Genomic DNA, 14633 nt, shown 5'->3' with positions numbered 1-14633 from the left:
GTGACTCTGGAAAGGAGTGCTATTTTATTTAAGGTGGTTGGGAAGGCATCTCTAAGCACCTATCTACTTTAGCATTTGTGTCTTCAAATTCTACCCCTTTGGTTAAATACCTTGCACATTCAGTACATTTATAAACTTCCTCTTTTTTTATAGAAGTTCTGAAACTAAGGAGTGAGTCACTATGTAAGACCTTGTCATTTTTATGACATAGGGTTTCTTTACAGTATGGGCTTTACTAATGGGTAAAGTCATGGGCTTTACTAAAGGTCTTGGTGTGTTTATTACACTTGGAGTTTCTCTTTTGAATTCTCTGGTATTTACTAAAACTTAAACTCCGTTAAAGCATTTTTCATAATCCTTAAATTTGTATAGTTATTTCCCAGAATGAATTTTCAGATGTCATCTAGGCTTTGGGATTTAGTTAAAGGCCTGTCGTCTTTGTGCATTTATAGGATTTATGTCTTCTTTGCTGCATTTACGGGATTTCTGGCTTCTGTGATTTTATTGCTGATTAAGGTGTAAATCATGACTAAAGACTATCCCTTCTTCCTTTGCATACAGTCAATTGAGGTGGGAGTCATGGCTAAAATCCCACAATAAAATGACCTTCCTACCTTTACAATCCCGCTGTGAATTCTGTGATGTTCATTAATGTGGGAGCTGTATTTAAAGGCATTCTCAGATTCATTTTAATGGCATTTTTTAAAACCCACCTGTTAGTTATAGACTTTTTACTTTTCTTTCTCTACCTTTCAGGGTTCCTTTTCTGGCTCCTATAAGGATACCCTATCTGCCACAGAATCCAGGATTGTATAGTTCTCTAGTATCACTTGTATTATGTTTTTAACAATATGAGATGTTATGAAAGTATTACATAAAAATAAATTTAATGTATCCACAATTAAAGTATGTGTTATGTATTCATGTTGGTGTTCTTTGCTGATTTTTGTTTTTCTACTTCTAGTGAAAATTTTCAAGTTAAAATGTTTTGGAGCATTTAAATTTTTAAAAAATAAAACCATGTTCCCATATTAGTATCGTTTGTTATATCTGGGTGTTGTGTCAGAATGAAAACTTTTATCATCTCATTTATTATTGATGTCTAAATATTATTTCTTATGGTCCTAATAATTTTCAGACAGGATAGCATGGTGGTTAGGAATATGAACTCTGGAGCCAGAGACCTGAGGCTAAATCCCAGCCCTGTCATTTCCTAGCTGTGGGACTATCTAAATTACTTAACCCGTCTATGCTTTAATGTCTTATTTAACACAGGAATAATAATAGTGCTTACCTAACAGGTTATTGAAGATTAAATGTGTTAATGTTCAAAAGACTTAGTTCAGTGTCTAGCACATGGTAAGAGATCAAAGAGTCAGTTATTACTATTATTTTCCTAATGTCTAGTTCTGTGTGTCAGCATACCTTGTTCATCATGCTGAAAAATATAATATTCACCTATCAGCCAGAATAATTGAATGATAAACTCTTGTTCTGCCCAGTGAGCAGTTCTTACTCCCCTGTTCTCAGTTCAAGTGGCGCTGGCCATTCCAAATGGGAAGCAGGTTTCAGAGAAGAAATCGTGGCTAGATAGGCATCTCAAATGTTTGTTATAGGTATAGCAGGAAGAAAACATAATTTTCAGAAAAATTTCAGGCCCAACCTCTAATGTTTATATAACCACTGTATACCAACTGATATATTTACCAATAAGCTTGATTGACTTTGCTTCTGGTACCTTTTGGTCACACTCCTAACTCACAAGTCAGATATATTTATTGAAATATTAGTCATCTATTATATATACCCTATTTAAAAACATTTCTCTAAACCGTGATAAATTCACATAATTGAGTAGTATGTAGCCATAAAAAGCAAAGAGGAATATTTCTGTATAATACTATGGGGTGGTCTTAGTGAAAAACATGATATTTAGTATTGTTGAAGGAAATATAAATATATAATCTTGTTGCTTATATTTTAAAAAGCACCCCAAACTTAAGTTACGTATGGTGGGATGGGAGGTGGTGGAGGTGAGAGGAACCAGTTGGCGGGGACCAAGTTGGAAGTTCTACTTTGAATATACCTTGAATTTTGTACATTTTCCTTTGGAACCATGTATTATATTTTTATAAAGCAAGGTGTCATCAAAATTAAAGAAAAGTAACCTCTAAAAATCCGAAGCAAAATGAAACAATGATCTGCTTCATGTATCAAGTTGGTGGCTTAAATACATAATAACATTTCAATTATCTATAAAACACAGTAATTTTTCTGCACATCCCTAGTGGGATATCCCCAAGGACAAAAAACCGGAAAGAAACTCCTCAATTATATTAATAACTACGCTAAAGTAATTAGAAATAAGAATTTTCAGTGTGAGAGAAGAGACACTTATGAAAGTAAGCAAATGTTCTTTAATTCTAAATTTGGGAAATAACAGTATGAACTCATATTTTCTCTTTATATAAAGAACACTAAATAATGTCCAAATATCATTTCCCATTAAAATGAACCAGGGCTCCCTGGAGATAAGGCTGATTCCAGATCCTGGGCAAGGTAATTAAATGGTTGATGAGGGACAATTTTTTTTAATTCAACTAATAAAAGGAATAATAAAATGAGTAATATTTTGAAATTTGTAAATATTGCTGATAACTGCTAATCCTTGAGGTAAAAAGCTCATGAGGAATTACATAATGAATGGATCAGGCTTTTGAAACCAATAATCAATTTGAAAATTAAGAATGACTTGTGGCTCACAGTCTACATACACAATACTACCTATGCAATATTTACAAAACCAACCTAAATTTGATCAAACCTGGGACAGAGGAATGTTTCGAAGGCACCATTAGCATGCCACGAAGAAAGCCTGTACTGTGGTTCTTCTGAGAGTCTGGAAAGACCAACCTCATTTCTTTAACAAATTGCAAGAGAAAATAAAGGAGGGGGAACCAATAAAATGAAAAAGTTTTGCGGATATGTCATCCAAATGCAACATGTGGATCTTGTCTGAGTCATGATTCAAACCAAATGTAAAAATTATTTTCGAGGCAGATGGGCAAGTTAAACACTGACCAGATATTTGGTGATTTTACAGAAAATTGTTTAGGTTCAATAAATGGTACAGTGCTTATGTTTCTTAAAAGTTACCTTATTTTTAGAGACATACTGAGATATTTAGGGATGTTTGAGATTTGCTTAAAAATAATCCAGATTTTGGGATGTGTGTATTAGGTAGAGATAGGCAAGATTGACCACGTGTTGCTAAGTGTTGAATCTTATCTAGTGGTTCATTATACTATTCATTTTCCTATATATATTCAAAAAAATTCCACAATAATTATTCTAACCTATTCATTTACAAATATTCACATTTCTTTGTAAGAGCTGAGAACCATTTCACTACTTCATACCTGAACTGGTATTTTTTCTTGTCCAAGTTTTTCTTGCTCCTAGAGAGGAATGAGAAATACTGTATGGTTAATCAATTCATGGCTCTTTTTCTCATCCAGATAGCCTCACAGAACTAAGCATGCAATTGGATTGGTTATTCAACTCTAGCAATAGCATGCAAGAAAAATAATGAAACTTTAAATTCAGTTGTTACAGAACCTCATTTATTGGGTTTTATTGGATTTCTGTTATTTCACATCTAGATCCCCAGATACTTTCGAAGTGTAAATTCAAGCCAATAAGCATTATGGGTCTAGGTTAGGCATTAAGCACTTTGCTATATATGACATATATGCATATATATATGTATATATATGTGTATATATATATGTATATAACAAAAGTAGAAATGACTATGTTGTGGCATATATATATATATTTGTATATGTATACACTATGTACATGTGTTCCCTATAGCCTATCACGATCTTTAAAGACATTAATAGTTTTATAAAGTTTTAGATCCAGTCTTATACTTATTGCATGATGTAACAGATAATGCTGCCTTGCTCTTTATCGAATAATCCTAAAGGTTTTAAATTATATACTAATTACAACATTAGATTGAAGTGGTGTTCCTGTAAGGATCAGAGAGATCTAGTTTTTGAGCAGTGTTCTTTGGATTAGAGTAAGTGAGGTAATCTGTTTGAAAAAGACTGACACATAGTATAAATAAATATACGTGTCTTTCCTAATAGAGACCATGCCTGTTTCAGTGTAACATAACCTTGTAATGTGGGCTATGTTACAGTTTCTTAAAGCGTTTTGAAACTAAAGCTGGACAAAGGGAATAAAATGGGTATGTTCTGAGAGAGAAACTCACAAGTGGGATTTCAGCAATACCATATCTGGTTTCTCTTCTCATTCTAGCTGTTTTTTGCTGCCCTTTTATGAGATGGATACATTCAGCAATTTTAAAAATACTTATATTTTTATATAGTGGACCTAGACTCATTTTGGTACAAGGTCCTTTATGATTGGGCTTCTGACCGCCTCTTTAATCTCAATTTTTGTTAAGCTCCTTAAAAAACAAACAAACAAAAAACGGTAAATTGGAAACTAAAATACCAGCAACCAAAAAAGAACCTCCACACCTAGTATGGCTGTGCCGAGAAGGAGGCACTGGGATATTAAACCCAGGATAATAACGCAGGGCCATCTATTAAATAAGTAGGAGTCGCCTAGTAGGTAAGGTGGAAATGGGCCTCAGACAGAGGGAAAATCTTGGGTGAAGTAACGACGTTATAATGGAACAAGAGATTTCATAGCAACGGGCGAAGTTAGTATGGCAGAGGTTGAGGCTTGAAGTGAAGGCGCAGGGATGGTTGGCCGGAGCTTCTCGAGCGGCTCGGAACCACACGCACTGGGACACTACTCCTCTCCCTTCCCGGCTCCAGAGGCGGAACCGCTGGGAGTGGCGGACCAGGCCGACAGGGGGCAGGCCGCGGCGGGGCGACGGACTGGCCCCGGAGGCGGACGCGTCGGCGTGACCGTGCGGCACGTCACGTGCGGCGCCAGCGGCCATGGCGGGAAGCGAACCACGCAGCGGAGGCGTCTCCCCTCAGCCGCACCACAGCGACTGGGGCCGCTTGGAGGCGGCCATCCTCAGCGGCTGGAGGAACTTCTGGCAGTCGGTGGGCAAGGAGCGGGCAGCGCGGAGCACGTCCCGAGAGGAGGCGGATGAAGAGGCCAGTACTCTAACACGGCTGCCGGTGAGCGTCGGCGGCCGCCGCGGAGAACCAAGCGGCCGGGCGGGGAGGGGCGCCTCGCCTAGGCGACCTCTGGGGGTATGGGGGCTTCTCAGCGTCCCTGTCTGTGTCTGGCCTCGTCACTATAGCTTTCTGGGCAGTGTCATCACTTGGGAGCCACGGTGGACCAGGCCTTGACCTCGTGCTCCGCAACTAGGTCACTGTCAGATTTTCTAGAACAGGTTTTGGTACTAGGGATACCCTGAACGTCAGGTTGAGTTAAGGAGACCATTCCAGACTTTCTTATTAGTTTGGAAAAGAAGCATCCTGTGTTCTCAGCACCTTTCATACCAGCTCAATGTACCGAAACACGTGGTAGTCACTAGAAACATTCGCTATTATATTAGCGTTTTTATACTTAGAGTAACAAAACTTCTACTCTTGAAAATAAATGGCCAAGTTACAAGTGCCTCAAGTTACAACAGGCCACAAGTATCATACACATTATTTATTGTTAAAGTTTTCAGGTAGGTTGGAAAATGGAAAGAGGATCTTAGACATTATTAAAATTCTGTATCTCAACTGGACTATTGACACCTACCTCTGACGTCCATCAGAAATTGAAAACTGCAATGTCTCCAAGCTTCTTCCTATTGCATAGGTCCTTTGAAATAATTTAATAGGTTTTATAAAGGAACTCAGATGACAAATTTACTCTTTGATTTGATCTAATGATAAAATCAGAAGTTTGTCCATGTAATAAAGTTTTATTTTAAAGAATAAATTATTTCCTTAAGTAATTTACTCAAATGGTGTGGCAAAATATCCATGAGAAAAAATTAAACGTTATTTTGCTTGAAAAATGCGAGAACAATGGTTGAGTTTTCAGGAATGTTTCAGTGTGTCAAAAATTAAGTGTTCAGTTATGATTCTCTCCTGACAGCAGGAAAATAACTTCAGAATGATAGATTTAATCATTAAAATACTATTAAGTTGATCTTTGGTTATCTAGTGTAATAATTCTTTGTTAATTTTGTATTTTATAATAGATTTAATTAAGAAGACTGTTCAGTTGACCTTTGGTTTCCTAGTATAATGATAATTTTTTGTAATTCTTGAAATTTTTTTCTAAGATATATTATTCATCTCTTTTATCTACTTGCTGATTTCCTCTGTTTCAGATTGACGTACAGCTGTATATTTTGTCATTTCTTTCACCTCACGATCTGTGTCAGTTGGGAAGTACAAGTCATTATTGGAATGAAACTGTACGAGATCCAATTCTATGGAGATATTTTTTGTTGCGGGATCTTCCTTCTTGGTCTTCTGTTGACTGGAAGTCTCTTCCTGATCTAGAAATCTTAAAAAAGCCTATATCTGAGGTCACTGATGGCACATCTTTTGACTACATGGCAGTGTAAGTATCTAGTTTTATAAATTAAAGATTTTAAATTTTGCTATTATAAGTCAATAGTCCTGCTACTAATTTGTTTCATAGATTTTGGAGCTTTTTTTTTTAAATCGAGGGTAAAGTTAAATAACTTCCTTCATGGAATACTTTCAGCTTTCACATTTTGTTATTTCCCTGTAATGCCTAACTAGATAGAGTATTTGAATAAATATAGTTTGTATGTCAAGAAGTGAAATTCTTAAAAATTTCATTATCTTTAGAAAATTTGTCACTTTTTAAAAATAGTAATACTTTTTCATATCCAAAAAGGACTGGCCAGAGATCAGAAAGCAAAGAAAAACATTTTCTAGGTTCTGGGAAATGAGATTTTATTATTACCCCAAACTATTGATATTTCAAATATGTGAGAGAATTAATGTTACTGAGCTACTAGATTCTATGAGGGTTGCTTTATGTATATTTATTTAAACCTTATCCAATAGGATGGTATTATCCATGGAATTGAGGTTCACCGTGGGTTATGGATTTGCCTAAGGCCATATAGTTCACCATGGGTTGTGGATTTGCCTAAGGCCATATAGTTCACAAGGGGCCATTCAAATTGGAACCCCATCATGCTACCTTAGAAATATATAACATCATTGGATATGAATTTAACCTGCTTTATTGAGAGCCCCGAATTTAAGGCATTACAAAAAAGATTTTAAAATATTTCTGCTTAAGTTAAGAACTGTTTTGCTGTGCTAGACTTGGTAGCTATGGAGGATTTTTTCTCATATTTTATTTAAGCTATTCAGAACCTTTCCTTATTCCAATCCAGATGCCATTACATTAAGCCTTGTGAGATTGCTTGATTAAAATGCACATGATATGCTCTTAATTTCAACAAGTGCTATGGTAGTCTCATTTGCGGGGTGCTACCTCTACATCATTCTACAACCAGCCATAGCATTAAGTATATCGGATGCTGTGGAACCAGATTTTCCCCAGGGATAGTAGTAATTATAGTAACTACCTTTTGTGTTCATATAAATTATTTCTTATCCTTACAACCTCGGGTTGATTACTATTGCTCAAATAATGCAGTTGAAAAAACTGAAGTTAGACTAAAAGTGGCTTATATAATTATTTAAAGTAGTGAGGCTTGGCCAGATCTATATTGCTTCAAAATTGATGTTCTTGAATTATTCATAAAGAAAGATGATTATGTTGTTAGGTTAGTAATTTTCTTAACCAGATTGGTTTAGTTAAAGGGCATTAGATTTTATTTTGATTTGGGTAACTGTGTTTTAATTTTTGATAACATGTAGAATTGCTAGTTTAGAAATTGATAGCTATTGAAAGAAACTCGGTTGTTTCTTTTATATGATTCTTAATTTGCCATGTTATCTGTAAGGAATATTTGAGCTTCCCTATATATTTAAAACTTATTGAACTGTTAACATTTGAGGTTGTTAATAGGAGTACCTAAAAGATTTGGTTATATTGGTGGCCTTAGTAATTTTTTTTTTAACCTCTATGGACATTAATGCTATCTGTATAGTTTATCTTTAGTGCAGTGTTTCTCAGTCTTGGCACTGTTGACATTTTGGACCAGATGTTATGGGAACTGTCCTGTGCATTGTAGGATGTTTCATAGTATCCATGGCCTCTCTCCACTAGATGCCAGTAGCACTACTCTACTATCTCCTTGTTGTGATGACAAAAATGTCTACAGATACTGCCAAATATTCCTTGGGGTGGGTTGGATGGAGCAAGCAAAATCTCCAATTGAGAATCACTGCTCTAGGTAGTAAATTTTAACCATTGAAACAAATGTTAGACCAAATGTTCCATGAGAGAATCTAAATGAAAGATTAGAAAGTAAGTCACCACTTCCTGGGGAAGATGCTCAGTTTTTGGACCACTACTACTCCCATAGTGCCTTGTTCTTTTTCCTTGTCACGGTACTTGGCATACATATTAAAATGATGTTTGTCCTCCGTTACCCTCAAAAAGGACTGAGATTATATAAATTATTATATCCCTTGTGTCTAGCAAGTTTTCACATTATATGTTGTTGAATGAATAACTGGCTTAGTAAGTTTTTTTCTGTGTTAATTTTCTAATTGTGACAATTTTATACAGCTATAAAATGTGCTGTCCATACACAAGAAGATCCTTGAAATCTAGCCGTCCTATGTATGGAGCTGTCACCTCATTTTTACACTCTTTGATCATCCAGAATGAACCACGATTTGCTATGTTTGGACCAGGTTTGGAAGAATTGAATACATCTTTGGTGTTGAGCTTGATGTCTTCAGAGGAACTTTGCCCAACAGCTGGTTTGCCTCAGAGGCAGATTGATGGTAATGTTTATGTTACTCTACAGTACCTAATAATTCAACACTTTGAGTTTGATGCTAATGTTGAATAGAAAGCCATTTTTAATTAACTCTGATGTATTGAAATACAGTAATTTGGTAAATGGGAGCCCCCAGGTCCCAGTGGACTGAAAGAATTAATTTACTTTTTATAAAAGGTAAGCTTCCTCTTATTTCTTCAAGTTTATGTAATCCAGAATATAAGATATGGAAAAGTAAGTTATATGTTGCCAAGATAGTATATTTTTACAGTATTTACCGTATTTTAAAAGAATGTTAATAGCAAAACCATTTAGCATTTATTGTGTGCATAGTACTTGCATATACTGTATATTGAAATTTCAGAAACTAAATTATTTTCCCCTTCTTTGGAAAAAAAAAAAAAGACAACAACCATGTAGTTAGTTGGTAAGTAGGATATGTAATAAATATAAATAACAGTATAGTCTGGCTTATACTTTACTTATTCATTTATTGAGAGCACCTATTAGATGCTAGAGATGCAGAGATTTAAAACAAAGAACATCAAAAATCTTTGTCTGCCCTGAAGATACTTGGTGTAGGTGAGGGCAGCGACAAGTGTACAGGTGATTAGAATATGGCATCATTAGCTCCTGGGTATAAAGATAAGGGTCAAAGAAGGCTCCACATTGAAGAGGATGCCTCACATAAGTCATTAGGATGAGTAGGAGTAGGCAATCAAAAAAAAAGGGTAAAAGTATTCTAGGCAGTGAGAACTACATTTCTGCAAGCACAAAGCTCTGAGTGTGCATGGCACACTTGAAGTAGCTCTGTGTGTCTGTAGTGGGGCTAGATGACAAGATACTTATATACCATGCTTATGCCTTTGGAAGCTGTTGAAGTATTTTCAGCAGAGGAGGGAGATGATCAAGATTGAATTTTAGAAAGATCACTTCAACTCCTGAATGGGAAATTGGTTAGAAGGAGCTATAAAGACATGACGACTCATAAAGAAACTCTTATAGTATTGTGATTAAAAATATATATGTATATGGAATTGACTGAATGTGTAGTAGTAGTAGTAAGGATAACTCTAGGTTGCTGGTGTGGTTTTCATACTGGATAATAGTGCTATTCACTAGGATAAGGAAACACAGGAGGAGAAGAGAAACTTGAGGGATCTGTATAGGGAGAGTGACAGCCACTCTCTGGAAAGCGTTGACTTTGATAATGCTGAGAGATACGAGTAGAGATGCCCACTATGAGCAATCCACTTGAACGAAAGCTCCTTTAGAGCAGGAATCTTGTCAGCTTTATTCTTAGCTCTATCTGAATGCCATACACATAGGAGGCACTCAATATATGTTTGATGAATGAATGAACAAAATTACTTTATGAATTACTTTGTGCATCCAGATTTCAAGAGCAAAATCTGGGCTAGAAATCAAGATTTGGGAATCATATGGAATCCACATGGACTTGGAAGTTTCTGAGGATAGAGAGAAAGATTGTGAACCAGGTGTTGAAAGTTTCATTGAATGTTTGGAGGAAGGAATTATCAAAGGGAGATTTACAAATGACAAAGTCAAGGAAGGGGAGATGGTAGTGTATCTGAATGGTATGGGTGTCTCAGTGAGATGGGAGATTTTCAAGAGGGTTGGTCAGTAATAGTTAAGACATAGCAGTGGGGAGTAAAGAGAACATTTACGTCTTTATCCTGAGATGTGAGAAAATATGCAGCCTTGTTACTTGAGAGTCTACTGCAAGAAAAGTAGCACCTAGGGACAGGTCGGTTTCAGGTAAGGCCATGAGGTAGAAGGAATGCTTCAAAAAGAGATTGGGAATATGGAGAAATTTGCTGATTACAAAATTGCAGTTTCATTCTCTAGACAGCAGCTGGAGTGATTGTTAGAAAATGCCAATCTAATTATGCTTCAAACCTTGCAAGACCAGGGAAGAATAGAGGGAAAGGTCATTGGCAAGGTGGTGCAGAACAGCATGGAGATCACATTGGGCTGAGGTTAGATGTGTTGAGAGGGTAATCTCTGGAAGTTAAATGGACAAAAACAAAGATCATGATAGAATTTGTTTCTGTGATCTCTTTAGAGGGTTTGTGCACCAGGCCTGGTGGCCAGAAGACTCAGGTCATTTTGGTATTCTTGCAGTACCAGCCAACAAGATCTCTGTATATGTGTTGCCTGGAATGGTGACATGAGATGGCATGGCACAGCTTATTTGCACAACTGTATTGGTTATAATTCAGGGATTAAGATGAGGTAAATAGAGGCCATATTATTTAATGTTTTGTTTGTCTGAAAAGCAATGGTTTTGAAGGGAAGAGACCTAATTGAATAGGCATTTTTAAGCAATCTCTCCAGCTGCTGTCAGAAAAATCATAGTAGAGAGCAAAAGTGGATGTAAGAGACTGGTCAGAAGTAATTACAGAAGTCCAGGTGAGGGATAATAATGATTTAGATTAAAAGGTGGGAGGATGGAGAGAAGTGGACAGATATAAGAGAATATTTATATAGCAAAAAGAAGTAGAGCCATGGAAGAAGAAAAGGATCTTTCCAAGAGACAAGAGGAGAATCAGCCCCTGGGTGTTAACACAGCCAAAGGAAGAAAGAAGTTTAGAAAGAAGGATAAATAACAATGTCGAATGATTCTGATCTAAAGTAGTAAGAAGCTAGTACTGTTTAGCACCTGTTATCTACCAGTCACTCTTAATAGGAGTTTTACATAAGTAATCTTCTTTAATGCTTACAATAATTCTAAGAATTATGTTATTACTATATTTTCATGACAAAATTGAGGCTCACAAAAAACATGGTTATATGTGACAAATTCAAGATTCTAACTTGTCTAATTTTAAATTTTAGTATCTGGCACATTTCCTCAGTTTTTTAAATTGCCATTTGGTGACTCCCCATCAGTTTAAAAATGGCTTTTCAGGGAGAGGAAAAAAAAACATTTCATTAAATGTATACATGGAATATAAGACTAATGAGAAACAAAAATGTGAAAATGAGTCTTAGTCCTGAGGATAAATAGTAATGGCTGTTATGATGTATAACTCCTACTGATAAAATTAATGATGATCTTGATGATGAAATGAAGAGAAATGTTATAAACTTAGTAGTAGTTTGTTCTTTATGTTTTTCTTATTATGTGAATGAAAATTGCAGACAGCATCTTTTTTACAATGCAAACATTTCATTTTATTTCCAAGCTATATATATAACTTGTCAGAATTTTTTGTTTGCTTTTTTTGCTTACACTGGGTAATTTTTTTTTTCATTTTGATCTTTTGCTGTCTTTATTAATGACTTGTTTTGATAACTGTAATTTTCTCCTTTAGGTATTGGATCAGGAGTCAGTTTTCAGTTGAACAACCAACATAAATTCAACATTCTGATATTATATTCAACTACCAGGTAAGACTACCTACTTGATGACTTATGTGAGACATCAAGACTTCATTTTGAAATGAAAGCATTTCAAAAATGAAGGATGGAGCCTGTTATGTATCTGTCGATGTTTAATATTTACATTTTTCTTATAGAAAGGAAAGAGATAGAGCAAGAGAAGAGCATACAAGTGCAGTTAACAAGATGTTTAGTCTACAGAATGAAGGGGATGATCAACAAGGAAGCCGGTACAGTGTAATTCCACAAATTCAGAAGGTGTGTGAAGTTGTTGATGGGTTCATCTATGTTGCAAATGCTGAAGCTCATAAAAGTAAGCATTCTCTTATTTTCTTTTTAAACACACTTTCTTTGTAAAGCAAATGAGAAAGTATGTTTTTAGGCTTTACTGTGGCTTCTTAAGAACATAATGGTTAATTTTATCAATGTGATTCTATGACCATTACTGTAAATAGTGAGTTCTTAAACCTAGATGTGCATTAGGATCACCTGGGTAGCTTGTTAAAAACACAGCTGCTTGGTTCTTACCCTGGTGAATTATGATCCATAGATTTGGATTGTGTCTTGGGCATCTGTTTTTTTTAACCATTACCTTCAGAATTCTGATGCATAACAAAGTTTGACACTGTAACTGCATGGTATTTTTTTGTTGTATCCTTCTGCACTTTTCCTATTGCTGTTTTGTCTGCTTCTGGCCCTATGCAAATAATTTATGCAAATAACTGAAAAACTTTACCTTTGTTTGAATTATTCCAGATAGTAGAGAGATATTTGGGGGCAGAGTATTTAATAAGTATTTAAGAACACTCTCCATATATTCTGAATAATTGCCATTCACAGTGCTACATAGGTACGAAATCAAAATATTATTGGGCCAATGTCAGTGTTGTAATTTCCTCCTCAAATCCCTGTTAACAGGGCATAAATATATAATATTGTTCTCACTCAGAACTAGCAGCCCATTGCTGAATGGCCTAACAGAAGAGGCATTCCCATTTCTGGGAGTAAATCCTCTTTACCTCAGTTTCTGCTCTTCTTCTACATAAAATATCTACCATTAAATTAGAAATTATGAGACACGCAAGAAAAATCAAAATGAAATGACCCGTTGTTAAGAGATAAAGCAGTTAGTGGAACCAGACCCAGAGATCACCTGGATGCTTACAGTCTCAGAAAGGGACATTAAAATTAACTATGATTAATATGTTAAAAGATCTAGTGGAAAAGGTAGACAATATGTGTGAATGGATAGAAATTTTTGGCAGAAAGAAGGTATGAAAGAGATGGGAATGCTAAATATGAAAAATATAATAGGTGAACAGTTCCTTCAATGGACTTAGCAGCCAAGGAAATGTTCAGTGAACCCGAAGATAGATCAGTTGAAATTATCCAAATTAACACAAACAGGAAAAAGAGTAGGAGTTGGGGAAACAGAGCATCCAAGAGCCAGGGGAACCTATCAAATGATCTAATTCAGAGGTCGGCAGACTTATTTCTTAAAGAAGTTAAGTATTGTAGGCATATGAGCCATGTGATCTCTCAAAGTTACTCAGCTCTGCTGTTATAGTGCAAAAGTAGCCATAGATAATTTGTAAATAATTGGGCATGGGTGTTTTTCAAAAAAAATTTATTTATAAAAACAGAGTTGCAGAATGTGGTATGCCAACCCCCGGCCTAACATATATATATGTGTTAGAATTCCAAAATACGAAGGGAGTAAGAACAGGGGAGAAGGAAATTTTGAACAGATAATGGCCAAAATTACTTCAAAATTTCTGAAAAACAAGCCACAGATCCAAGATGCTCAGAGAACTCCAAACCTGATAAATAAAATGCATTTAGATACATCATAGCCAAACTGATGAAAACCAAAGATAAGGAGAATTTCTTGAAGGCAGCCAAAGTAAAAGGAAATAAACATATAGAGGGCCAAAGATAAGAGCAGAGACTTCTAAGCAAGAAGGCAATGAAGAGAAATCTTTGCAGTATTACAAAGGTCGGGGAAACCTTACATCCAAGGACTTTCAAACTTCGGTATGCATCAGAATTCTGAAGGTGATGGTTAAAAAAAACAGATGCCTAAGACACAAATAAATCTTTCAAAAATGAAGACAAAATCAAGACTTTTTCAGACAAACAAAACCAGAGAAAATTCATAATCAGCAGATTTGTGCTACAAGAAATATTAAAGGAGCAGGCAGGAGAATATGATTCTAGATGGAAAATTACATCTACAAAAAGAAGTGAACTCTGGAATGGAAACAGTATAGCTGTATATAAAAGATTTTTTTCTAATTTTAATGTCCTTATTATGTAAAAGAAAATA

General features: G+C 35.6%; 1 protein-coding gene across 19 annotated transcripts in view; it reads left to right on the top strand.

Moving 5' to 3' along the window:
• Positions 1-4932: 4932 nt before the first annotated feature.
• The window catches only part of FBXO4 (F-box protein 4), a 206908-nt gene continuing 197207 nt past the window's right edge, over positions 4933-14633 (top strand). For 18 of the 19 annotated variants that reach the window (XR_896495.2, XR_002782882.1, XR_896494.2 and 15 more), the window contains exons 1-5: positions 4933-5171; positions 6329-6564; positions 8686-8906; positions 12241-12316; positions 12445-12620. Coding sequence is in view for 15 of the 19 variants with exons in the window: in XM_023536921.1 (XP_023392689.1) it covers positions 4983-5171; positions 6329-6564; positions 8686-8906; positions 12241-12316; positions 12445-12620 (898 nt within the window). In the remaining 4 variants the exon portion in view is untranslated. The remainder of the gene's footprint in view (positions 5172-6328; positions 6565-8685; positions 8907-12240; positions 12317-12444; positions 12621-14633) is intronic. The other variant, XM_011370675.2, reaches the window with a different exon arrangement.

Source organism: Pteropus vampyrus, unplaced genomic scaffold (assembly GCF_000151845.1).
Source record: "Pteropus vampyrus isolate Shadow unplaced genomic scaffold, Pvam_2.0 Scaffold172, whole genome shotgun sequence".
Lineage (NCBI taxonomy): Eukaryota > Metazoa > Chordata > Mammalia > Chiroptera > Pteropodidae > Pteropus > Pteropus vampyrus.
This window is presented reverse-complemented; position numbering and strand designations above follow the sequence as displayed.